Raw genomic sequence first — 25,151 nt, 5'->3', positions numbered from 1 at the left:
AGAGTGAAGAGACCAAGACTAGGATGCCACCTGTGGATGCAAATTTATTCCTCCTTGATCTTGGACAATATTGCACTTACAAAACAATTAACACCTTCAGGTCAAGGCCAAGAGCCTCACGTGCCCACGATGAATGAGGGGGCTTTGGCCGAAGAACCTCCGATGCCAAAGTTAGAATTTAGAGAGAAAAATGTTTAGAGAGTTTTTGAGAGTTTTGTAAGAGTATGAGAAGTGTCTTTTGGAGAAGAGAATAGGGCTTTTATAGGGGAGTGAGGCCTTGATGATTCAATTTAGCAATTAATATATTAATTAGGTATAAATATATTAATTGGCTAATTATCATAATAAAAGAAATGTTTTGGGAGGTTTTGGGAGGTTATGGAATGAGGATGGATGAGACAAATTTGAACTTGTTACCTATTTTGGGTACTCCTGATTTGGTTGATGGATGATTCTCCACTGCTCGCGTGTAAGAGACCCGGTATGCCTCGAGGGTTAATTTGTCATCTTCACCCAAAAATTCACTTGTCGCCTTGTGATTATTTTTGGCTCCACAAATGCCCCCACACCTGTTGGGCTGCTCATAGGAAATGGCAGCAGGTGTAGAGATCTTCTTGCTTTAGGACTGCTTCATATTTTGATGTAGATTCCTTCTTTTCTTTAATATGAAATTAGATCATTCTAGGAAAGAGAAATAAATTTCTCTCAAAGAATATTTAAGCCCACCTTAAGTGGGTTGTTAAATCAACTTTGGAGAGCGATTTATTCTACCCTACAAAAGAGAGAAAGCTTAGAGGATATTTGTTTCCCCTTCCCTAGCAATCTTCTACACTTGCCTGTGCAAATGACCGTCTTTCGTTGCTTTCTTCGTCTTCTCCGCGCCGCACCGATGTAAGGAAAACTTAATTCTCCTTGTCTTCTTCTTGGGAGGTACTGCCACGGGGCAGCTGTCGGGGTGGTGCGGCACGTCGGCTGGCAGGGGCTAGGAGTCAGCTTGTCATGGGCCAAAGATGTGGTGTGGTAGGGGCCATTGCTTGTGCTGCTCGGCTTAATTGAAGCCAAGGATTAGCTCGACATGGGCTCAGCTGCTGTGGATGGAGCAATCAAAGATAAAACTGCCAAGATCGAAGCTGCTGAAGATAAAGTGTCGGATGAGTGAGCTATTAAGTGCAAAAGTGGCTACTGCCCTTGACCATTTGTTGCCTAGTTGATCTTCAAGCATTCGATCTTTTAAGCTATGTGGCATTCTCACACTGGAGAGTTTATCCAGATGGGTGTCGGGGAATTAGTTTACCCTATTGTACTGGAGATCAATTAGTTTACCCTCTCGCGCTGGAGAGCAATTAGTTTACCCTCTCGCATTGGAGAACAATTAGTTTATCCTTTCGCACTGGAGAACAAACCCTTTTGGGTGTCGGGGAATTGGTTTACCCTCTCGCACTGGAGAGCAATTAGTTTATCCTTTCGTACTGGAAAGCAGACCCTTTTGGGAGTTAGGGAATTGGTTTACCCTCTCGCACTGGAGAGCAAAGTTTATCTTCTCGCGCTGGAGAGCAGACCCTTTTGGGTGTCGAGGAATTGGTTTACCCTATCGCACTAGAGAACAATTAGTTTATCCTCTCGCGCTGTAGAGCAGACCTTTTTGGGTGTCGGGGAATTGGTTTACCCTCTCACACTGGAGAGCAATTAGTTTATCCTCTCGTACTGGAAAGCGAACCCGTATGGGTTTTTAGCAGTCATTGTGGACAACAGTTGAGCCATGCTTATGAATAACTTCTTAAATCTTCATTGAGAATAAAGAAATAAATCAACTGTGCTAGAAGGCAGAAACTGCATAACAAACTAGATAGTCTTTGGCTTGTAAAGCCTTGTTCGTCGAGCTGCTTGAGACTTCAAACTTATTTGGAAAAAAAAACCCAAACGAGGTTTAGGGGGTGATGGAGACTTCCCCTGCTTGTGTAGGCCGTTTCGTTGACTTGTCAAGATACTCATCGCATCGACCCTTATTTGTCAGCTTCTCAAGATACTGCTTCCACTCCAGGCAGCCGTTGGTAGTGTGGCCTAGTCCTTGATGGAATGCGCAATACTTTGTATGATCCAGCCTGGTAGGATTGCATTTCATAGGTGGCGGCAGTTCGAACCAAGGTTCGTTCTTGAGCTTGCGGAGAATTTGGCCGATTGGAACTGTGAATTTGATGAATGTTTCAGGCGCTGAGTCTTCTCTGGTTAGGGAACGTTCCATGTACTTTTTTTCTGACTCGTTTTTATTAGACTACTTGGCCTCGTCCCATGGTGCATGCTTTTCTGCCAAAGCATAAGAAGTTGTTAGGGTCAGTTGTTCTCCCATGATCAGTTTTCCAAATAAAGGATGTTCAGTGGGAAGTCCATTTCTGAATGCTGCCGTTGCTATGTCTTCGTTGCAACCAACAATCTTGGCCTTCTCCGCTTTGAATCTCTTGACATAGTCGCGAATTGTCTCCTAATGATCTTTTACGATGCTGAAGAGATGGTCGGATGTCATTTTGATTGAGCGGTTAGACGAATGCTCCTTAGTGAAAACAAAGGAAAGTTCGTTAAAACTCCTGATCGATTGCGGCAGCAGAGTGTGAAACCAATCTTGCACCTCGCCTTATAGAGTTGTGGCAAAATTTTTGCACATAAGCGCATCGTTGTTCTTGTTGAGGATCATGATACTGCGGTAGTGCTTGAGATGTCGATTTGGATCTTCGTCTCCCTTGTACGAAATGAAATGAAGCATAGTGAACCGCGAGGTGGATCTGTCCACTCGATCTCATTCGTGAATGGTGACATGCTTCTGTTGGTTATGTCTCATCAAAGAGCATCGTTAGCAGCCTCTTTATGTTGGAAATTGTGCAATCGTTCAGTTATGAGTCTCTCAACTTCTTCTTGAATTTGCCTCTGCTGGGGCAGTGGACTTTTCGTCTGCCTCCAATCATGATTTATAGGTCCAAGCCGCTCTTGCCTATGCTCGAGTCGTCCATATCGCGGCTGCGGTGCATGTGGCATGTACCTGGCAGGCGAACGGGCCATTCGCAGGCTGCCGGTTGAACTTGAGTCGGATTGAGTGACTGCTTCTCTCCGTCTGCCGTGCTGCCTACTCCGATGTGAGGTGGAGAATGCTCATTGCGAGCCTAGTTGTGAATGAACATTTCGCCTAGAAGGTTGTCCATGTTGATAATCGGAATGTGACCTCAATTGTGAATGTATGCTCGTCCGTGGGCTTGATTGGGAATGCACGCTCCTCCGCGCGCTAAGACGAGAATATACGCTATCCCAAGGACTTAGGCGGGAGCGTAAACTGCCAGAATGCTTGGAACGTGGCTGGTTAAGGGGCTGTTTGCCGGGATGCTGGTGGAGAGGTTTGTCTGCGCTTGTCTTACTTCGGGACACCTCGTCCGAGGCACGTTGGATCTCGATGCGTTGCAAGAGTTGATTCACTAAGGTTGTTTGTTGTGCAAGGGCGCTCGTCAACTCTATGACTTGTCGAGACAAGTGTTGTTTGCCATTTGGATTGGAAGAGCTTGGAAGGAATGTGCCTCTTTAAGCAGTGGAAGTATGGTAGACTCCGGGTGTAAGATTTGAATTGGGAAATGTCAAATCTGCGAAGAAATATGGTGAAAATGCCCCCCGGCTCGATGGTTGCTCCAGATAGTTGAGATATTCACGGGCCAACTTGAGCTGCTTGGGAAACCATGGGAGGTAGGTAGGGTCACGGGAGCAGGCTGCTTAATGTGTGGTGCATGCGAATGCGAGGCTTGGGCTCGGGCCCGTGCAAGCTTGGATGGCATGTCTTGGGCTATGTTGGAACCTTGTAGTGGTGGTGCCACTCTGCTTACGACCGCATTTTGCCTCATGGATCTCCGCGATCCCATTTCTTGAGTATTGGAATTTTCACTTGTGGAATTTTCTAAATTTTTAGCCATTATATTTTTTTTATACGTTTTATCAAAAAACCTTTGCAAATAAAAAATTCTAATAATAAGAACATATGAAAAATATTCAAATGGACTAGAAAATAGAGAAAAAACCTTTTTATGCGAGAGTCTTCTACGAGTATGGATTTCAACTCTCAATGAAAGCACCAATTTGTGGATGCAAATTTCTTCCTCCTTGATCTTGAACAATATTGCACCTACAAAACAATTAACACCTTCGGGTCAAGGCCAATAGCCTCACGCGCCCACGATGAATTGGGGGGGGGGCTTTGGCCGAAGATCCTCCGATGCCAAAGTTAGATTTTATAGAGAAAAATGTTTAGAGAGTTTTTGAGAGTTTTGCAAGAGTATGAGAAGTGTCTTTTGGAGAAGAGAATAGGGCTTTTATAGGGGAGTGTGGCCTTGGTGATTCAATTTAGCAATTAATATATTAATTAGGTATAAATATATTAATTGGCTAATTATCATAATAAAAGAAATGTTTTGGGAGGTTATGGAATGAGGATGAATGAGACAAATTTGAACTTGTTACTTATTTTGGGTACTCCTGATTTGGTTGATGGATGATTCTCCATTGCTCACGTGTAGGAGACCCGGTATGCCTCGAGGGTAAATTTGTCATCTTCACAAAAAAATCCACTTGTCGTCTTCTGATTATTTTTGGCTCCACACCACCTACCCCAAAGCAAAAGTCGGGGGATGCTGAGGTAAAGTTCTTTCTCTATTTTTCTCCCTAGTGACTAAATTTTTATTTTACTTTGTTTTTTTTTTTGTCTCACCCTTTCTCATAAATGATGATTGGTTGGAGTAGTCACTTGGAATAAAAAATAGTAGCTTGTATTAAACTACAACTTTCTATTCATTTTAGTTAAGATTTAGTCAACATAGAATGCAGATCTACAAGACAAGGTCTTCATCTCAAATATTTAACAAGTTATTTTGGTTTGAGCAATACTAAAGGGAATACTTTGGTTATGTCCAAGTGGGTCTTGTGTCAAACGACATATGGGTTTGAAGTCAGATGATCTAATTAATAACTAAGTCATAAGTTACTAACTTCATTTACATATTTTGCCTCAACTCTTTGTTTTGGATTGGGTCTCTCTTTTTCTTGATTGTATTCTTCAATTCTACTGGTTTTTGCCACTGCAATTATGGTCCACATTCCTATAATATGTATGTATACATCCTTTGCAGTCAAGCAAGAGAGAGAGAGAGGGAATAATTAATTGAGGCACACTATCTCCACAATCACCTTGCGTTCTGTTCTTGGCAACCATTTTACATGCTTATCGCAACGAACGAAGATGTCGACGAAATTTGTCGTCGCTTAATGTTTTAGGCGACAAAAGTGGCTTTAGGTGACGATGATGGTTTATTGCCAACATTTTTTGTGGTGTATATAATAAGAGGCTTCACCTCTACTAAAAAGTGTCAACAACTTTGCCTAAATACTTTTATTGTTTTTTAGTGGATGATATTTGAATGGTGTGACGATGTGAAGTGTGTTGTTAAGAGGCACTATATGTGCTTATAAGGAGTTGGACTACTATCTTATAGTCAAATGACTTCAGGTAGAGCTTCAATTTTCTTTATGGTATTATAGTAATTTGGTTACACATATACATGCATGGCTTGAATATTCTCACTAGTAAAAAGACTTGTAAAGATGTAAAGTATTTATCGTTTTAAAGTGCAACCTTAAGTTCCTTCCAAGCAGGGGCAGATATACATAAAGACCAAAAGACCAAAGTGGTCTCAGGACCACTCGAAATTCGAGAAATATATATGTGAAGGTGTCTCAAAAACCCTTTGAATGTTTGGTACGTGTTCCTTTTGTGCTTGCTAAGTTTTTGATGTAATGTCTGCTAGACATATCTTTACATGTTGTGCCAATAGCACTCAACAATTTCTTTTGATATCACTCATTAGATTGCTCCGGTATATATCGACATTTGTTAACATGTGTGCAATATGGTTTGGTTGAAGACAACAAATCCACCATATATATAACGAAATACCTTAATTAATAAACTGCAATTTCATTTGCAGACTTTGCGCTCTGTTTCTATCCAAGAGTACCTAAAAAATTGAAGGTTACACCTCAAAAAGTTCGAACCCCAACGTCACACCTGCTTTCATGAGTTTGTTGACCAGCAAAGCCAAAAAGAGGGAGCGGTACTGCATGTATATGAAACATTGTTCACGCCCATCCAAGCAAATGCTAGATGAACTCTTACCCTCATCAAGAAACGACTTGATTGCTTGAAGCAAGATATAAAAAGTGAAAATGTGAAACCGACAAATAACCTAGCTAAATTCCTCTCTCTGTCTGGAGACAAGCTGCAAATCTGATACCTGACTTATCTCCCCATCTTGTCAATTTCTGTTTGTTACTTGCAAGGGGTAAAAATTTCTTGACTTTCCACAACTTCAGCTTACTTCTTTTACCTGCAGGATCATACTCTCTCTCTCTCTCTCTCTCTCTCGCCCTCTCTCTCCCATTATTTATATACAATCTCTCATTCTGTGACCAAAGTGCCACACCGTCGCCAAAACTGTCTTCCTACACTACTGTCCTTCACTGAGACTGAGAATACTCTTCTATCATGGCAGACCCCTATAACTCCTCCAATCTCGACAATAATGGATGGATCAACTTTATGCCACTCCACCCTCACCATTTCCCTTCATTGCTCTCTACTGCTACTTCTTCTGCCAACTCAACCAGAAGTAGCCCCTTTAATTTCAGTATTTCTAATCCTCCACACACCTACTCTTCACATAACTTCTTCACTGATAAGAAATCCTCTAATATTCAAACACAGATGCCCTCGTCCATTAATGATCATATCAACGTTTCCTCACCTCCTCTCAAAGAAGCTCTTCCTTTACTAAACAACTTACTAAGCCCTAGAGGGGTCCTAGAAGAGAAACATGGTCATGAGCCCTCAAACAGCAGCACTATTACTCCAATGGAAGAAGAAACGAGGAACAAAGATCATGCTGTTTATGATGATGGTGATGACAGCGGCGATGATGAGGATAACTTGATTGTAGCCCTACACTTAGGCCTCCCAAGTTCTTCTAATTTTGGTAACGTGCAATCTCAGTTTGCAGATCAGGTTCATAATAAGGAAGGAGTGATCAGTAGCAGTAATAGTGATGTTGTTTCATCGGGTAACCCTAGTGTGGCTGTGGACAGACTAAACAAGGGTGATCGTTACTGGATTCCCACCCCTTCCCAGATTCTTATTGGCCCAACTCAGTTCTCATGTTCTATTTGCTCCAAAACCTTCAACAGATACAATAACTTGCAGGTTATCTTATTTTATATATATTTTTATACACTTATGGCTAGCTTGTTCCATAACAAAGAGAAAGAAATCCATTTACAGATTCTACTATTTTTTTGCCATTTAGTTTTTCCTAATTACATTTTGAAGGTTAATCGGTCTCAGTTAGATTGCCTTTGCAAGTTTAATTGCTTGTGGCTTAAACTATGTGTTGTATGCATGCATCTTTGCTTTTTATTTGTGCACTTGTACCATTTATATTTGAATGTTCACGTTCTTCTTGTGTAAAAGCCCCCTGCGCTCAGAATTTAAAACTTCTGCAGGTTCAATTTAATTATACATTTATACCTAGTAGTAGTGCTTCCAGTACCACTGCTTCTGCTTGTTAACTGATAGCGTAGCAGGACAGCTTTCAGTAAAGGACAAGATGAAGGTGATGGAGAGATCATCGTGTATATAAATTGGTGGCAGCTGGATATGTACTGCAATTAACATTAGCAGTACTAAGAACTAAGGACTACCACTGTAGATTAAGAAATAAAGACTACTGTTTGTGCTTTTACAGTTTTGGAGATTTAGTGACATCTTTCCTTACTAGGAATGGTAAAGTAAGGAATCATGGTACTAGGGGAAGTAGTTGATCCAATTCACATTCAAATTCCTTCCTAGTATCAGAGTCGGTATGCTTACGTGTTTAGTTTAACAACCACATGTGTTCTACGTCACCTAGTTAAATTTGTCCACGTGTTAGTGCGACTATTTCTTCTAGATCTCCTAGGAAAATGTGGGAAAGGTACTTGTTTGGCATAGTTTTAAATAGTTTTCTGTCCCTAAATCAAACTTGTTTCTTGAGGCTGAAAACACACTACTTCAGAAACTATGAATTTTCTTGGACAATGGTATTGACACTTAATTCTAGCTTCGTACACTCCAACAAGTGACCAGTACAAAAAATTACCATTATTCATTTCACAGTGCAAAAAAATTGCCCATTTTATATATATTTCTTCTGCCCCCTTTTTCTCTATATATAATCAGTTTTTGGATATAATAGCTTGGCTTATTTTTAGGAAGTAAGATTTTTTACATTAGTCGTATATGCATAACTCATAAAAAATATAAGAATAAAAATTTCCCTGCACACGGCACATGTCAAACTGCAATTGGCATGAATGTAATAATTTTTATTTTAGAGAGAGAGAGAAATATTATCCCTATATTATACATACATATATATATATATATATATAATGCATATTATTGATGTTTGAAATGTATAGCTTAAGTTGCAGTTATAAGGCTTCAAAAGTTTAAGTTGCATGATGAGGTTACTTGTTTATACATATGCAATTGTATATTGTAAATCTTTTGGCTCTAACATTACCTTTTTTTCTTATTTATAGAAGAATAATACTTGTATTCCCCTTATATATAGTCAGTTTTTGGATATAATAGCTTGGCTCATTTTTAGGAAGTAAGAATTTTTACATTAGTTGTGTTAATTACAGTTTGGCGTACATGCATAACTCATCAAAAACGCAAAAAAAAAAAAAAAAAAAAAAAAAAAAAAAAAAAAAAAGTGATTGGTATGAATGTACGAATTTCTATTTTTAGAGAAAGAGACGAGTATTATCCCTATATTATTCATGCATATTATTGATGTTTGAAATGTATAGCTTAAGTTGCAGTAATAACGCTTCAAAAGTTCAAGTTGCATGATGAGGTTACTTATTTATCACATGAAATTATAATACGAAAACTAATGAAAATGACTTGAAAACTTTGAGTTTTAACAATAAGAACAAAATAAAGGGTAAAGTGAATAGTACTATGATTGACTTTTTAGAGCAAAAATGTAGTTTTTCGTTAAAGTGAACAATACCGGAAGCTTTATTTTGTCTTTATCGTTAAAACTCAAAGTTTTCAAGTTATTTTCATTAGTTTTCCTGAAATTATATACTGTAAATCTTTTGGTTCTAACATTACTTTTTTTTCTTTCAATGGAATTAATTAACTGTACAGATGCATATGTGGGGGCATGGCTCTCAATACAGGGAAGGACCAAACTCGCTAAAGAGAACTCAACCCACAGCCATGCTAAGACTCCGTTGCTATTGTTGTGCACCAGGTTGTAAGCACAACATTGACAACCCTAGAGGTGCAAAGCCACTCAAGGACTTCAGAACTCTTCAGGTACATTACAAGAGAAAGCACGGCGTCCGATCCTTCATGTGCAAACGCTGTGGCAAGGCTTTTTCTGTGAAAGGTGATTGGAGAACCCATGAGAAAAACTGTGGCAAGATTTGGTACTGCATTTGTGGGTCTGATTTTAAGCAAAAGAGGTCTCTCAAAGACCACATCAAGGCCTTCGGTCGTGGCCATGGATCGTTCGATATTGAGTGTTTCGAAGAAGAAGATGAACCCGCATCCGAAATTGAACATGATGCCGAGGCTTCAAGATGGTATACTTCGCAAAACTAAGATTTATGTGTATCCATGTCTTATCTCTATCTTCAGCTCATATATATACTTATCTCCATATGTATATTTGTTCCTTATCCTCATGAATGGACATATGGTAACTTGGCTTTGCCTTTCTTATGTGTACTTTTTTCTTTCATGTATTTGAACTAATTAGCAACTTCAACTGTAAACAATACAATTAAGATAGTATAAATGATCACCACCTAGTACAATGGTCTATGATATTCTTATTTCTTACTTGTAAGTGAGAAGTCTTAGGTTTGAATTCCGTATATAACAAGTTCGCAACTAATTTATTTCAGGCTAAACTGCCAATTTGCCATTTGAACTATCACTTAATTTTCGATTTCTCCCCTAAACTTTTTAATTGGAAAATTAAGAACTTAAACTAATTTTATTGGCCAATTCCCCCCTTACCGTTAGTTTTTCATAGATTTCATCCAAATTAACGTTAACTCTTATCACATGCACACCATGTGACTCTCATTTGTGGACAAAAACGTCACTTCGCTAGACCTTCAGACACAATATAGAATCACAGATATTTGCGTAGGTTTATATTTTAGAAATCTAAGGTTTTCAATTATTTAAAAAAATGAAGTGATGTGGTAAAAACTAACACACAAATTAAACCCTATTAAGACAGTTGTAGTATGAGCAAGTAGGGATCGTTCTAGGTCGGGGATTAGAAGGGATGCTAATCAATACTAATTAGACTTAAAAACTGAAAACTAAGCTAAACTGACACTAAACATAAGGGGGGAGGTTTTTGGATGAAATTGTGACTTAAAACAAGTAAATTGCAGAAACAAAGTAGGTTTGGACGAAAATTGTGTGAAAGGCTAGCTAGAGGATTCTTCTCCACACATGAACCATATGCATACAAATCGATTTCCAGTTATTATTCATATAAACCATGAACGACAACGCCCCAAATTAATTGTGAACTGCACTAATTAACTCTTAGATTTTCCTAATTTCATTGAATTGGACTGAACGACGCAATCAAATTATTCTTATCAAGTTCCCTATATGAACAACATGATAGAGATACATATCAAAGATCATTAAGTTCTGTGAAAATCATAAGCATTGACAAGACATTCGTAACTATGAACTGCATGATACTCCTACCAGGAATTTACTTAACACAATCATGACTAGTGACTTTTACTACTTGTAAATATAAGTTCATAACGATTAGGTGAAATTCCCTTATATTCTATCATCAAATCTCTGCATGCAAACTAAGTGTGCACCCTTAATCAACACACAAGAACAAGTTCTCTATATAATAGATAAGTAAATTGCATTCATGTTTTACGAAACAATAACTGAATGTAATCAATTCATATAAAACATATGATCATGGGTTCGAATTCACCTCTAGCTAAAACAAAATTAGTTCCACATGTTGGCAATTAAACGAAACCAATCTAATTTAAACATTAAACTAAAACTAAGGATAGAAAGAACCCAGGAACGCTCCAGCACTCCAATGGCCTTGGATGGCAGGTCATGGCACAAAACTCTTATTCTCCTTCCTTCCTTGCAAAGCTGCAGCACTCTTTATATTTTTTCTTTGAATTTCTCTCTAAAGCTCTTCTTGAAAGCTACGGCAATAACTTGTATTTATAGGGCTAGGGCACGGCCTACTTTGTGGTGTAAAATGATTGAGTTGTTTGCAGTGACTCCTTAAATCAGATTAGAAGTGTTTGAATGTGATAAGGAATCCCCCTTGCAGCAGGAGATAAGGTAAGGTAGGATTAGGATATGATAAGATAAGATAAGATAAGATAAGGTTGAGATAAAACAAGACTGGATAAGATAAGGTAAGTTTGGATAAGGATATGATATGATTAGATAAGGTTTGTTAAGGATAAGGTTTCCCTTTAATTTCTGATTCCTTGTCTCCCAAGCCTCACTCTTAATTCCTCTAGATTGTAGCACATTTCTAGCATTATTTAAACACAAAAAACGTCCATCCAAAGTGCTCCCCATGCATGCTATCAATTATAAGTCCAAAACTGCTCCATTTTGCTATCTATTGTCATCTTTGCCAATTGGACCTACAAACACACGAAAATAGCTTAAAACACTGTTATAAATAGAAACTAACTAAGTAAATGCAAAGAAATAAGCTAACAAAGTCGCATAAAATGCTCCTATCATGAAGTGACCGAACTGCCCTGGCATGTTGTGCACATGCTTCCATTTAACAGAATTTGGATGGAATGAATGAAAAATTAACAGCAGGGGCAAATCGGCCAAAATAATTAGTTAAAGTCATTAATTTTCCAATTAAAAAGTTTAAGGGAAAAATTAAAAGTTAAGTGATAGTTCCCGGGGTGGGGGGGAAATCATCAATTTACTATTTATTTCTCCAGCCCCACTACCAATTTATTTTTCAATCCCTAGCTAGTGTAAATTTAGTAAATGGTGAGTGAAGTAGCGTTATGTTGATAATTGTATATGGATTGTGTAGGAGAGGATTATTTGCACCAAGGGATTGCCGGAGAGTGGAGTCACAGGTCTGGAGTGATTGCGTACAAATGGAATGAGAAGAACAAGAGACCAAACACTGGAAGTGGGAATTGGAAGAAGAGATGCAGCTGCGATGAAAATGCCACACCTTAGGGGATGGCATGTTTCCTATGATGATGGCTTCACTTTGTATTAGCAAGAGTTGAATTTTGCTTCAAATTAATAATTAAAAGGAAAAATTAGGTTATCATCCTTCCTTTTACTACTCCATTGATTAAAATCCTATTCATTTTCAATTTTTGATCAAGATCCTTGGTATTATTAAATCATTAATTATTTCAATAATAAAATATTTTTTATTTCTAAATATATTCATTTAATGTTAAAAATGTTACAATTAGTATATTTATATTTATGACTAAATTTTTTATCATATATTTTTAGTTTTAGTTTGTATCCATTTTTAATTTGTAATTTTTTTTTAATTTGTACCAATTTCTTTTCAATTTTAATTTGTACTCATATATTAATTTCTTTTTGTGCCCATATTTTTTAAAGCTTATTTGTATTTGTACCCATATATTTTTTTATTTGTACTTTTTATTTTGCTAAATGTACCCATTCTAATTATATGTACCCATTCATGTAAAACTTTTTAATCTTAAAATGTACTCATTCTTAAATATAAAAATTTGTTATATGTAAAATGTACCATTTTTTTAATATAAAATCTATTCAATTTTTTTCTAATCCATTTTTAAACTTATATGGGTACATTCTTTTTTCTTTGGTTTTAAAATGTATCTATGTCAAGTTTAACCGAAGAAATTTACTAATGTTATTAAGCCTAATATCTTTTTTTTTTTGTGATTTTGAAGAATGTACCCATGTTTTGATTTTTTTGGTTAATTTTGATGAATGTACCCATGTTTACACACACACACACACAATAGTAGATTATATTTTAATATTTTTAATCCCACAAATTATGGTTTTTTTATTTAAAATCTCATTTATATAAACAACTAAAATTTCTAATTTTTAATTTAAAAAAATAGTAACGTACATAAAAATAAATTATCACATTAATTTCAGGGATCTCAATCAAAAATTAAAAACTAATAAGGTTTCAATCAAAGAATATTCATGACTAAGGACCGCATCCAAAGTCTCCCTAATTAAAATGTACATTGTTAATATGAAGTTTGTTAAAAAATGGTTCATAAATTTGTAACAATCCGAGTTTCTAACTTTTTTCTTAAATATTTACTTTGCTTTGATGGGTGAAAGTTGATGTGCGGCATTGCTCCGTCAAGGCTTTTGCTCATTGCGGAAACCCTTACTGCCTCCTGTAGGAGTCTGGGCTGTGTTTCAGACCCAGTGTGCATGGCTGATCCTTCTCTTGGAGCTAATGATATCATGAGCTAGTTGCTCACCAACTAGCTAATCAGACATGAGCCCCTCCTCCGGCGGATTCCTCTTTTGCTAGCCTACGCGTATTAGAAGCTGTTTCCAGCTGAATTTTAAACATCTAAGTTTGTTTTGTAAACAATGCGGCTAACGTTCTTTTTTATTCATTTCATGTATTCAGTATCAGTAAGCTGCTCATTTTGTTCTTGGTTCAATTTGGACAGTTCAGAAACGGTAGCTTACATCTTAGTGCTTCTAATCAGTACAATTTGGTTTGTTCTGGTTTCTACTTGTGCAGGACAGTACCAATTTTTGAAGAAAAACTTACGTATTCCAACTTCCAAGTCGCTAATTAGGGAGGAAGTGATAAGTCCAACTCATTTCATATAATAGCAGAGAGCTTTTTCTTTTCTTTATTTTTTTTTATTGTGCAGAAGAAACTATAAATTCACTAATTTTGAAGTGCTTATGGAATTTAAATCAAAAAAAAAAACTGATGAAGGCCTACACTGGAAAGGATCGATCAAACGTCGTTTTATTTCATGATCAAAATCTGTATATATTTCAAATGTGCACATAGAACCACATTGACAAATGGCATCAAATGTAATAAGCTAAAAGGATCCAATAGTTTTAAAGGACTCATGAACATGCTGCAACAAGTCATGGTCACGGTTCCACTCCGTAATTGGTGCATTGACAAAATGTGCATATAGCTTGTTCTGAGCACAAGTCACTGAAATCAAACTATGAGCAGCAACTCCATCGATCTCATACACGTAGTAAACCTGTCCCTTCTCGTCCTTCCTTTCCTCCGATGTCACATTATCTGCACTCGCTAGCAAGTCCTGCAAGTTCACATCTGACAAAGCCAAATTGTTCAGCACCTCATCCTTCGGTGCTAGTTGCCTAAACCCGGAAAGGAATGTCAAGTACTCTTTCTCTGACTTCTTCTTCGGGTTATAAAATTCGCTATCAGTCCCATTTGTCCCTATTCATCAAGAAAAATACTAAATATTGATTCCTGATTCACAGTTTAACAATATAAATATGGATTTATTAAGTGCCACAACATAATTAGCATGTGACACATATGTCGTAGATGTTGTGAGCATATATGTACGTACCCTTTTCGACTTTTGATACCAAACGCTCTTTCCATCCATCTGGCACATCATAGACATACTCAGCGGAGGCTTTCTTGTCGGAGTTGCCACCGTAACCGCCATAGTTGGCCGCGCTGGCAGCAGTGCCGTAGTAGATTTGGTAAGTTGTTGCTGTGGGGCCTGCTAATGAGGGTGGAGAGGCGGTTAGGATGGCAGCCGCAGCGGCGGTGGCAGTTAGTGTGGTGGTTAAGGTACTTAGGAGTGGTTTGGAGGGTGGGATGGGGAGGTGGGATCTTGGGGGTAGTGGAGTTGGGGGTGGTTTTGGAGATGTGATGGTGGTGTTGGTGGCTGTGGTGGTGGTGGAGGAGAAGGTTGAGGGTGAGAACATGGTAGCCATGGGATTGTTGAGGGGTGTGGTCTTTCTTTTGTTTGTTGTCTTTAATTTGACATTTTCCTTATCCAAAAAATGTGGTGGTGGGAGAAAGTTCGGATATTAGGCCATTTCCCTCCTAGAGGATGTATGGATAAACAAAAGTATCGAAAAAATAAACTGCAGGGATAAACAACAGAAAATGTAACAAAAGTAACTTTTTTTTTTTTCTTCCGAATATGTTTAGGATAATACTTTCATCTAGGGGTGGGCATGGGCCGGGCCGGGCTCAAAATTGAAGGAACCGGACCAGACCCGTTTGTAAATAAAACGGGGCGGGGCGGGGCGGGTTTTGGGTTTTTCAAAATGGGATCCAGACCTAACCCTACCCTTTTGAAACCGGCCGGTCCTACGGGTCCCCATGGGTCCAAGTGTGGGTGCCTTAGCTTCCTAGCAAGTCCACGTCTCCTCCATCCTCAGGTACCACCTCGAGTCCTTTAGCCGCTTCACCGTCATGATAAACCTGAACTCCATCACCGCCTTGTATGTACTTCCCATTGTGGATCCATACATATAAAATCATGGCACCATTTATCCGACAAAATCAATCACTTTGTCTCTAGTTCATTTTCAAAATCAACAAAAGGGATCTGGGTTTATACCCTTTGATTACAAGATCCCTACACAGATAACAACATACAAGAGACATTTTCCTTCAATTTTTCCTTAATCTAAACATTAGAAACAAAATCGAAGAAGGATGAGACTAAAGTCTAAACTCCACAACAAATTCAAAAAAAAAAAGAAGAAAAAAAAAACCCCATCTCATATTTCCCACCATACAGTACCTGCTGATTAATGAAAAACCAGATGGGCTAGATGCCCAATCTTGCAAAAAATTAAGATATGAGAGGAGACATTGGAAGACTAAGAATAGAGGGCATGGTGGTCGACTTCGATTCGCATGGTGCTGACGATGATGGTGTTTGACCATCTTGAGGTGCTAATGATGGGGGTCTTCGTTGAGGAGGAGAATCGAGAGATAGGTAGTGCGACGGCGGTGACGGTTCTGAGTTTGATGTTGTCGAGATCGCACAAAATGCCTACATAAAGCTGGTGCTCCACGCTCTCAAGCACAAGACCTCTGCCGTCAACGGCATCCTCTTCAGCCGCGTCTCCCCCCAGAACAACGTCATCGAGATCACCGACTCCGTCCCTCTCTTTCACTCCCACATCGACCTTCACCCCGAGAACGAGAGATAGGTGGTGCGACGGCGGCGACGGTTCTGAGTTTGATGTCGTCGAGGTTGAGGAGGAGAAGACGAGGGACAGAGAGTGTGGGTGGGAGGAGACGAGAAAGAGTCTGAGAAAGAGTCTGAGTTACAAACTGGGGGATGGGATCCTAGATGATGGACTAAGAAACAGGCCAGTCTGGGGGCCTGTTCTTCTCAATATTTGAACTTGGGCCCGAACCTTAATTGCCATCTCCCAGCCCCGCCCAGCCCCGTTTACTCTCCAAAAAAATTAGAACCGCCCCGTACCCGCCCCGACCTGCGGTTCCACTACCTGTTTGCCCACCCCTACTTGCATCTCTTTGTGTGGAGAATGCACATATATTATTCTTTGTAAATAACGTATCTTATAGTGTCTACGCCAAAATTTGGTAAGGTTAACAAATAGTGGTTTCTATGAGGTTAGGTGGATTTTAGGGTTGGAATCCAGGGTTTAAGGGTTGTTAGCTCGGTGTTTGACGTCAACTGCTCGGCATGAGGCACCTCCGTGCTTGATTAGTCACCAACTGCTATTTTCTTTGTCTAGATACGTCAAATGGGCTCATACTAGAGCATCTATGTTCTTAACAGACCGTATAAATTTTAAATTTTTTTTATCAGAACTATTCAATTTCTTAACCTTCACTTAATGATCATTCTTACAAAAAACCATTCAAATCATATATCGTTTAGTCATCTAAACACATAGAACAAATGATAGGTTTATTAAATATATGTTACTTTTACTCAGAACGTCCATTTATTTCATTCATCTAGATGTGTAAATGCAATCTTATTCAAATAATTTTTTTGTAAGAATAATATTTAAATAAAAATTAAAAAAATTGAAACTGTTTCAGTTTAAAAATTTGTACAATAAAAATACATATTATCCTACGGGGAAATGCATGTATAATGATTAGATTATGCATCACATCTTTTATAAAGATGTGACCTATTTGTACCGGTATGTTTTATGTCCAATAAGACTTTAACACCTAAAATGACTTAAATTATGACAATGATGTTCGTATAGTATAAATTATACGCAACTCATTCATCCATCAAGTAATTAAAATGCAAGAATTGGTGACAAGAGATTTACAACTAACGACAACTTGACAAAAATGTAATCTACTTATTGCCACGTCACCACTTTCGTTTAGAACATAGGATTTATGCATCTATGCTAAAAATCGGATCAAACTACCAAATTGAGTCCATTGGTTCGGTTTGGCGGATTTTGTTTTATTCACTAAACTTAATGAATCCAAGTAATTAGATTTAACATCAAGAAAATTGACGGTTTATGATTTAAATTGTTTTGCATGTATCAAATAAAGATTTAGTTTTCTGAGTGATTTTTTGATTTTATATCAATTCATGAAACACGTCTTATCTTTAAAACTCTAACCTGTCTTTTTATTTTTTGTTTTTTATATCTCTTTAGTCATACTTAACTACTAGCTATCCTTCTATAGAAGTTGTAGTAGTTTGAAAAGGAGTTTCGTTACTCACATGAACGGCATTGCATCCATTCTACCCAAAATATTAGCCAAATTAATGGCACTCACCACTAGTTCGTGTCAATTTTTATAACTGACATAATTGTTGTCCTTATTTTGTCTACTTTCAACAATTGAGTAAGAGTTTTGAAGAATAAAAAAGAAGAAAAATTAAGTTACAGTACAATATACTATCAGGTGTCAAACGTAATGGCTAGCTATCTTTTATAGACGTTGTGGTAGTTTGAAAAGGAAATTCATTACTCACATGAACGACACTACGTCCATTCTACCCCGAAAACCAGCTAAATAAAATAGCATTCACCATTAATTCGTGTAAACTTTTGTAACTGTAGTGACTGTTATCCTTATTTTATAAGATTTTAAAAGTTTAGTTAGAAACTCATGAACGTAAAAAGAAGAGAAACGTTTAGTCATGTTTAGTCACGGTAATCATGTGTTACATACAAGAGCTGCATGTGGAAAGTGATCGGTCTACTATCAATGTTTGAGGATAGCGTCTATATATTAAAAAAAAAAAAAAGAGAAAATTTGAGTTGTAGTAGCTATCCTTCTATAGAAGTTGTAGTAGTTTGAAAAGGAGTTTCGTTACTCACATGAACGGCATTGCATCCATTCTACCCAAAATATTAGCCAAATTAATGGCACTCACCACTAGTTCGTGTCAATTTTTATAACTGACATAATTGTTGTCCTTATTTTGTCTACTTTCAACAATTGAGTAAGAGTTTTGAAGAATAAAAAAGAAGAAAAATTAAGTTACAGTACAATATACTATCAGGTGTCAAACGTAATGGCTAGCTATCTTTTATAGACGTTGTGGTAGTTTGAAAAGGAAATTCATTACTCACATGAACGACACTACGTCCATTCTACCCCGAAAACCAGCTAAATAAAATAGCATTCACCATTAATTCGTGTAAACTTTTGTAACTGTAGTGACTGTTATCCTTATTTTATAAGATTTTAAAAGTTTAGTTAGAAACTCATGAACGTAAAAAGAAGAGAAACGTTTAGTCATGTTTAGTCACGGTAATCATGTGTTACATACAAGAGCTGCATGTGGAAAGTGATCGGTCTACTATCAATGTTTGAGGATAGCGTCTATATATTAAAAAAAAAAAAAAGAGAAAATTTGAGGACCAAAGTGGATCGATTTCTAAATCATTGAGGGAAAATATGTAATTAAACGTCATAACCAAAAAATGTAATTTCTGACAACCTTCCGTATTGTCCGCGACCCGTCAAATTCAATCCTCTTTCCCGTCCACAGGGGCATTTCCGCAATTACAAGTCAGAACCAACGGCCAGTTTGTATCGTACACCGACCGCCAAAAAAACCCTAGATACTCACAATTTTGACTCTCCCTCTCACTCCCCTTCTCTTGTCAGAGTCTGAGGATGAATGAAGGATTCAAGGCACGCTGATCGTCGCTCCCAATTCTGCTTCTTCGCCATTTCATTGGTTCCGAAGCTTTATAGGTTTTCCAATTTCCAATTTTTGTTCCTCAGAAATACCCCTTTTGCTTATCTCTCGATTACTTGATCGCCATGTCCAAAAGGTGAGTTCTTTTTTATATGCAAGAAACGAATTTGGATATGGTTGAATCTGCCAATTTATAGATGTTGTGATTTTGCATATTGAATTTTTTATCTTTTTTTATTGTGTTCTCTTAGGATTCTTGGAATAGCTGTTTTTAATTTGATTTATAATTTTTTAAAATTGAATGGTTGGTTGATTTCCCTTTGATTAGTTTGCTGGGTAATGTAGGTTAGAGTTCCTCTGTGAATCAATATTTTTTATTTTTCCAAGAGAATTTCAGTTTTTTGTTTGTTTTAATATTTAGTGCTTTTGTGAATTTCTAACGCATTTCAGGCTGGTTGACATTTAAGAAATGGTGGTATAAGATCATTTGTGCTAAATATTGGGACAAGTTTGTAACTTTGAGTCGTTGTATGATTCCAAAATCTGATTTTTTTTTAAGATTTGCAAAGAAAAGTGATGGAAGAAATCCTTGAGTTCATGTAGTTGAAGCGGCTCTTCGCATGTTTTTTTTAAACCTTACTTGGAGAGTAGGGTAGTATTGGAGATGATTGAATTAGAGAAATTTTCAACGGAATAGCGTGCTTAGCTAATTTCCATATCCTGACAGTAGTCATATAAGAAAGAGAATTCATTGGCTGTTGAAGATAATTGAACAACTTGTATTGCCATTTCTGATTACCTCAGGGTTCTCTGCAAGTTTTTTGCACATGGCGCCTGTTTGAAAGGGGAGCATTGTGAGTTTTCACATGATTGGAAGGCTTCACCAAATAATGTAAACTATTTATGCTACTTACTTTAGTTGCATATGCATTAAGTAATACTGATTAACAATTGTTACCCTCTTAACTCTTCTTTCTGGTCTTTTTTAACAGATATGTACCTTTTATCAGAAAGGAGCTTGTGCATTTGGTAATAGATGCAGATATGAACATGTCAAAGCTTCTCGGGCTCAGTCTTTCGGTTCATCTTCATCAACAAATTCTCAGCCATCCCTGGCTATTGATTCTGCATCTTTGGCTCTTCCTGCAAGAACCTTAACAAGTGGAGTTTCTCTTGCGCCACTCTCTCTTTCAGAACTCTCTGCTTCAAGTAGTCCTTTCTTACCTCCCTCTAAACCTGCCTGGAATTGTTCTCTGGATGGTGATTATGATGATGATGAAAGTAGTGTTGGGGAGACTAGGAATACTAGACCAGAAGATCGTGCTATTTGTTCATTTGCTGCAGCTGGTAATTGCCCTCGTGGAGAAAAATGTCCTCATATTCATGGAGATATATGCCCCAGCTGTGGAAAACATTGCTTGCATCCTTACAGACCTTTGGAAGGGGAGGAGCATATGAAGATATGTGAGGAAAAGCAGAAGCAACTTGAGGCTTTGAAATGCAGTCAAGAAATAGAATGCAGTGTTTGCCTAGAACGTGTTTTGTCAAAGCCCACAGTTGCTGAGCGGAAGTTTGGGATACTCTCAGAATGTGATCATCCTTTTTGCATATCTTGTATTAGAAATTGGCGCAGTAGTTCCCCAACATCTGGTATGGATGTCAATAGCGCATTGAGAGCTTGTCCAATATGTCGGAAGCTGTCATACTTTGTCATTCCAAGTGTCATTTGGTATAAGTCAAAAGAAGAGAAGCAGGAAATTGTTGACAGCTACAAAGCAAGGCTCAGGTAGTTTTCTTCGCAAACGTCTTATTTTCTTTTGAAAGCTGGAATTCAAGTGCCCTATCTTCTGCCTTGGATATTTTTTACTATTTCTATCTCAGATATAAAGAAGTTACTCAATTTGGAGGACAGAAATATCAACTGTTTATATTACTATTGTGATTTGCAGTTGGAAAGGGCTTTAGAGTGGGAATTTTGGGATCTCTTTCTCTCTTCCTCATTATTTTTTGTAGGTATAATTATTTTATATTGCAGGTCAATTGATTGCAAGCACTTTGATTTTGGAAATGGGAACTGCCCATTTGGAACTAGTTGTTTTTATAAGGTAAAAAGAAGTGCTACATGGAGTTTTTCTGCTGCAATTGTTATTCGCATTGGTTTTTCTGTCATGTTGAGTGCAATTAATCATGTCAACAATCTAATGATGATTTGGATAAGTATATGATGGTTAGTCTACTTGCTGAATCTGTTAATGTCGCATATGTTGAGCCTCAAACAGAAAATCCTGGACGCTGTACCTCTGGTATTATTTATTTGTGTTTGTGGAGTCATGTGGTATATTACGTGATGGATTTTGGCTTAGCTCCTTCATTTTTTTTTTCTCCAATTTAGAACTTGCTTTATTTTTTTCTCGTCAATTGTTGTTCTGATTGATTGCGGGGCAGATGCCTAATTTGTGGCGTAAGTGGGTAGCTTTTGTAATGTAATTGAGGTTATTGAGTTATAATACACTTTGGTTTGTGTTCTTTATGATTAACCACATATTGAGTTATAATACAGTTAGTTTTCTCTATGAAAACATTATTTCCATGTCACCAACCAAAATCACGTGGCTTGTTGGCTGCAGTTGAAGTGCGTACTTGTTAAGTGGCTGGTAGGTAGTGATAAGGTGGTTTATTATTCCATATTAATTTTTTAATAAATTTACGCTTAGTGCTTTGGTCGGTTAGGCTTTTGCAGTCCGTATTCAAGTGATATGTTTGATTTATCCCATGCTCATGCCCGTGCAACGATAACTAGTAACATTTAGAATCAACGGATTTTTAGTTGTTGAATAATCTTTTTAGACATCTTTAGTTCTCCCTAGGGATTGCAGTGGTGTATGCTTTCTAGGATCGTAGTCAAATGGCTTACTCTAATTTCTTTTACCCAACTCAACTAGGTATTGGTTTAATAACACGGGGCTACATTGAATAACAGATTGCTTCAATCTAAAATTAGTGTTTCTAATGAGGACCAATGGGTTCATCATTATCTTTGATTCGTTTTTGTGCATCTGTTATACATCCAGGGGGCTTAAATTTGAATAGTTTCTCGTCTCTGGTTTAGTATCTTTCTTGTGATGATGGTGACACCAGATTGTGGATGGTTTGCGAAGCAGTTTTAGTTTATAACATGTTCTTTTTCTAATCATTGCAAGTGGTTTTGCTACTTCAATGGGTTTATAACAGTCTCTTTCTCTCTCTCTCTCTCTCTCTCTCTCTCTCATTCTCTTTGTCTCTCTTTCTGTCGCCCCATCCTGTGTTTGTGACAGTCTATCATAGAATATTAAAACCTTCTATTGATTTATTAGTTGTAAGACCTTAGAATCATGTACCTTTTGTTTTTCATTTTACTTTCTGGAGAGGATTAGCTTTGTGACACCTTTAATGGATGGAATGTTTGTTGTATTCCAGCATACGGTCAAGCCAGGCTCATATGTATGGAAATTTCACAGGCCACCTCCAAGAAGGCCTCCTCCGAGAAGGCCTCCTCCACGGCGATATGATATTGCGCCTATGGATGTCATATTTCATATGTTCGAGCACTTAGAAGAATTGGATGATTATATATTTGAAGATTTAGAAAATGAAGATTTAAACTCATGGGAGAGGGAGTCATTAATGCAGATGGGTTTGTATACAAGTGACTCGAGTGAAGCCGAGATAGATTTATGGCCTTGAGATACTAGATTTAGCTATTTATATCATATGAAATTTCCTACTTGGTTTTGGAGTTGCTGTGTTATGATTGCAGATTGTATTTAACAACTCCTATTTATGAACGATGTACAGATTTACCCCCTATAGTGTTCATTGGAACAGTGTGATATTTATGCTAACGATACAAAAGTTAACTTTAAATTTAAAGGCTAGTTTACTGAAAAAAAAAAGGAAAAGGTAAAATGAAACTGTTCTATGGTTTTGATTTCCATTCATGCTATAATCTTTTAGTTGTAAACTTATCTGACCAGTCACCATGTTGCCCCATTTTGGAGTGTGTTGCCTATAAAATTAGGTGCACATGGCAATTACTACGGGCAAACAAAGTCTACTTTGTCATGCATTTTGTCTTCCTCATCTAATTTTATCTGCAATGCGGCTTTTATTTTAGGTCTGTCTACTGTCATGTACACTTCCATCTCAAAGTATGTTTGAATCCGCTTTTTACTTTCTCTGCCGGTAGTTTTTTGTGGTGTTTACTGTTATGCTCTGTGTGCTGTTTACGTGCACTATTGTTTACTGTGCTGGTCCAGATCCTCTTTTTCTTTTTTTTTTCTTTCTTCTTTTTTTTCTTTCCAGTAATTGGGTGATGAAATTGGCTGTTGGTCTGATTGCAGCATGCATATCGAGATGGCTGTTTGGAGGAAGTAGCACTGCGTCATCTTGGAAATGAAGATGGTCAGACAGTGATAGCCACAAATATTAGGTTTTACTCTGCACCTTTGATCAATTTCTCCATTTACTGTTCTTTTCATACTAAACTATGGTATTTTCCAGGTTGTCAGACTTTCTTGCCGACCTACACATAAGGTGAATAATGCCGTTACAATATTCCAATGTAAGTTTATTTAGTGGTTGGATTCTGGTTCTTTACTTGTACTGTTGTCCAGAAATGTATTAGTGGGCAGACCTCTAATCTAAAGGTTAAGTTGTCAAGTACAATATACTAAGTGCTTAAAACTTTTTTGATTGGCATACCCTGATACCATATTGTGCTGTAACTTATGGGCTCTGGTAAATTAGATTGTGAACTTGGTCAAACTGAATGTTTGAGTTGTATGGTAGGTTCAATGAAAAAATTGTATGCTAGGACCGTAGGAGGTCATTAGAGTTACACATTGATGGTTTCAGTGATAAAGTGCCGTGTGCTTAAATGTGCAGGATTTTTTTGCAACAAGAACAAATGCGCAGCTCTCATGCTGGTTTTTGCAATTGCAAGTGGAATACTAGAGTGGTTTGCAAGGTGTGGTTAAGGAGCTTTAATTTCTTTTTAAGTATAATTTTACCTGCAGTATATATTTCCCTTAAATGATACTGGAGGTATGACTTTTTTTTTCTTTTTCATACATTCATTTGAACTTAATTGTCGCTCTTGTGGAACATGTGGCTGAAAACAAACCTTGTACTATCTGATTTCTCTCGTTTTGGCGCACTCGATCATTATTTCAGTCTCACCTCATTACTTCCTACTACTGATTTTTACACTGAACATGGATTTGAAAGCTGGTCTCATTGGATACATGAAAGTTGACCTCATTGGATTTGAAAGCATTGTATGCATATAAGACTGAAATGTAACTACTCTTGGATTTGTGATGCAGAATTGATTGCAGGATGGCTATCCAGTTGTGGGAGAGAAGACATGCTCGGTTGTCGTGAACTACATGTAACAGAATTCTAAATAAAGTTATTACCGAGTGGATGAGTGTATGTTGAGGATTTTGACTCTTATGCAATGTGCCCGTCTGTGACTTGGATGAATGTCTACAGATGAGGATGTTGATTATTTGTGTTAATAATCAGGTTTTCTTCGGACGAGAGTTCCATTGTGGTACTTGTGGTTCCACTTTTAGGAATGGCATCATCAGCCTGCAGGTGGCTGGAGCCAGTATTCCAATTTATCGTTTATTGTTTTATAAGTCCAGTTCGGACCAAGCCGGCATTTGCAAATGCGTTTACAAAATACAACATAACGTTAAGGACCCAGCCGGCATCAGAAGTATTGTGACAAGCCTTTGTATTTAAGAAAACTAACGAAAAGTTCAAAAAAACTTCTTTTT

General features: G+C 37.5%; 3 protein-coding genes across 7 annotated transcripts; 2 read left to right on the top strand and 1 right to left on the bottom strand.

The window, feature by feature from the left end:
* Positions 1 to 6,422: 6,422 nt before the first annotated feature.
* LOC103438497 (zinc finger protein WIP2-like) lies at positions 6,423 to 9,846 on the top strand. Its single transcript, XM_008377036.4, has 2 exons — positions 6,423 to 7,276; positions 9,275 to 9,846. Exons 1-2 carry the CDS (start codon positions 6,566 to 6,568, stop codon positions 9,731 to 9,733), a joined length of 1,170 nt encoding a protein of 389 aa, XP_008375258.3. The 5' UTR covers positions 6,423 to 6,565; the 3' UTR covers positions 9,734 to 9,846.
* A 4,301-nt stretch (positions 9,847 to 14,147) lies between these two features.
* LOC103438390 (thylakoid lumenal 19 kDa protein, chloroplastic) lies at positions 14,148 to 15,318 on the bottom strand. Its single transcript, XM_008376944.4, has 2 exons — positions 14,758 to 15,318; positions 14,148 to 14,621 (listed from the first exon to the last, which is right to left on the bottom strand). Exons 1-2 carry the CDS (start codon positions 15,131 to 15,133, stop codon positions 14,245 to 14,247), a joined length of 753 nt encoding a protein of 250 aa, XP_008375166.3. The 5' UTR covers positions 15,134 to 15,318; the 3' UTR covers positions 14,148 to 14,244.
* A 3,722-nt stretch (positions 15,319 to 19,040) lies between these two features.
* Positions 19,041 to 24,911, top strand: LOC103438389 (putative RING-type E3 ubiquitin transferase C3H69). Of its 5 annotated transcripts, none has more exons than XR_011582962.1 (9): positions 19,176 to 19,465; positions 20,134 to 20,221; positions 20,322 to 21,115; positions 21,365 to 21,434; positions 22,786 to 23,002; positions 23,709 to 23,797; positions 23,869 to 23,901; positions 24,253 to 24,334; positions 24,693 to 24,911. XR_011582962.1 is itself a non-coding variant. In XM_008376942.4 (8 exons), the coding sequence occupies exons 1-8, from the start codon at positions 19,455 to 19,457 to the stop codon at positions 24,696 to 24,698; spliced, it is 1,173 nt and encodes a 390-aa protein (XP_008375164.1). In that variant the 5' UTR covers positions 19,176 to 19,454; the 3' UTR covers positions 24,699 to 24,911. The 5 variants fall into 5 exon arrangements, 2 of the variants coding, with proteins under 2 accessions (XP_008375163.1, XP_008375164.1); XR_001790504.3 differs by having other exon boundaries at positions 23,869 to 23,929; XR_001790506.3 differs by lacking the exon at positions 22,786 to 23,002 and having other exon boundaries at positions 19,041 to 19,465; positions 23,869 to 23,929.
* Positions 24,912 to 25,151: the final 240 nt, after the last annotated feature.

The sequence above is a fragment of the Malus domestica genome, chromosome 07, assembly GCF_042453785.1.
Source record: "Malus domestica chromosome 07, GDT2T_hap1".
Taxonomy (NCBI): Eukaryota; Viridiplantae; Streptophyta; class Magnoliopsida; order Rosales; family Rosaceae; genus Malus; species Malus domestica.
This window is presented reverse-complemented; position numbering and strand designations above follow the sequence as displayed.

What these genes read in the sequence shown, in the direction of transcription:
- LOC103438390 (XM_008376944.4), bottom strand. Translation starts at nt 15,133, where the DNA reads ATGGCTACCATGTTCTCACCCTCAACCTTCTCCTCCACCACCACCACA. An exon ending in GGTATCAAAAGTCGAAAAGG is followed by an intron (nt 14,622 to 14,757) that starts GTACGTACATAT and finishes CTTGATGAATAG; the next exon opens with GGACAAATGGGACTGATAGC.
- LOC103438389 (XM_008376941.4), top strand. An exon ending in AGCTACAAAGCAAGGCTCAG is followed by an intron (nt 21,116 to 21,364) that starts GTAGTTTTCTTC and finishes TTTATATTGCAG; the next exon opens with GTCAATTGATTGCAAGCACT. An exon ending in GAACTAGTTGTTTTTATAAG is followed by an intron (nt 21,435 to 22,785) that starts GTAAAAAGAAGT and finishes GTTGTATTCCAG; the next exon opens with CATACGGTCAAGCCAGGCTC.
- LOC103438497 (XM_008377036.4), top strand. Translation starts at nt 6,566, where the DNA reads ATGGCAGACCCCTATAACTCCTCCAATCTCGACAATAATGGATGGATC. An exon ending in ACAGATACAATAACTTGCAG is followed by an intron (nt 7,277 to 9,274) that starts GTTATCTTATTT and finishes TTAACTGTACAG; the next exon opens with ATGCATATGTGGGGGCATGG.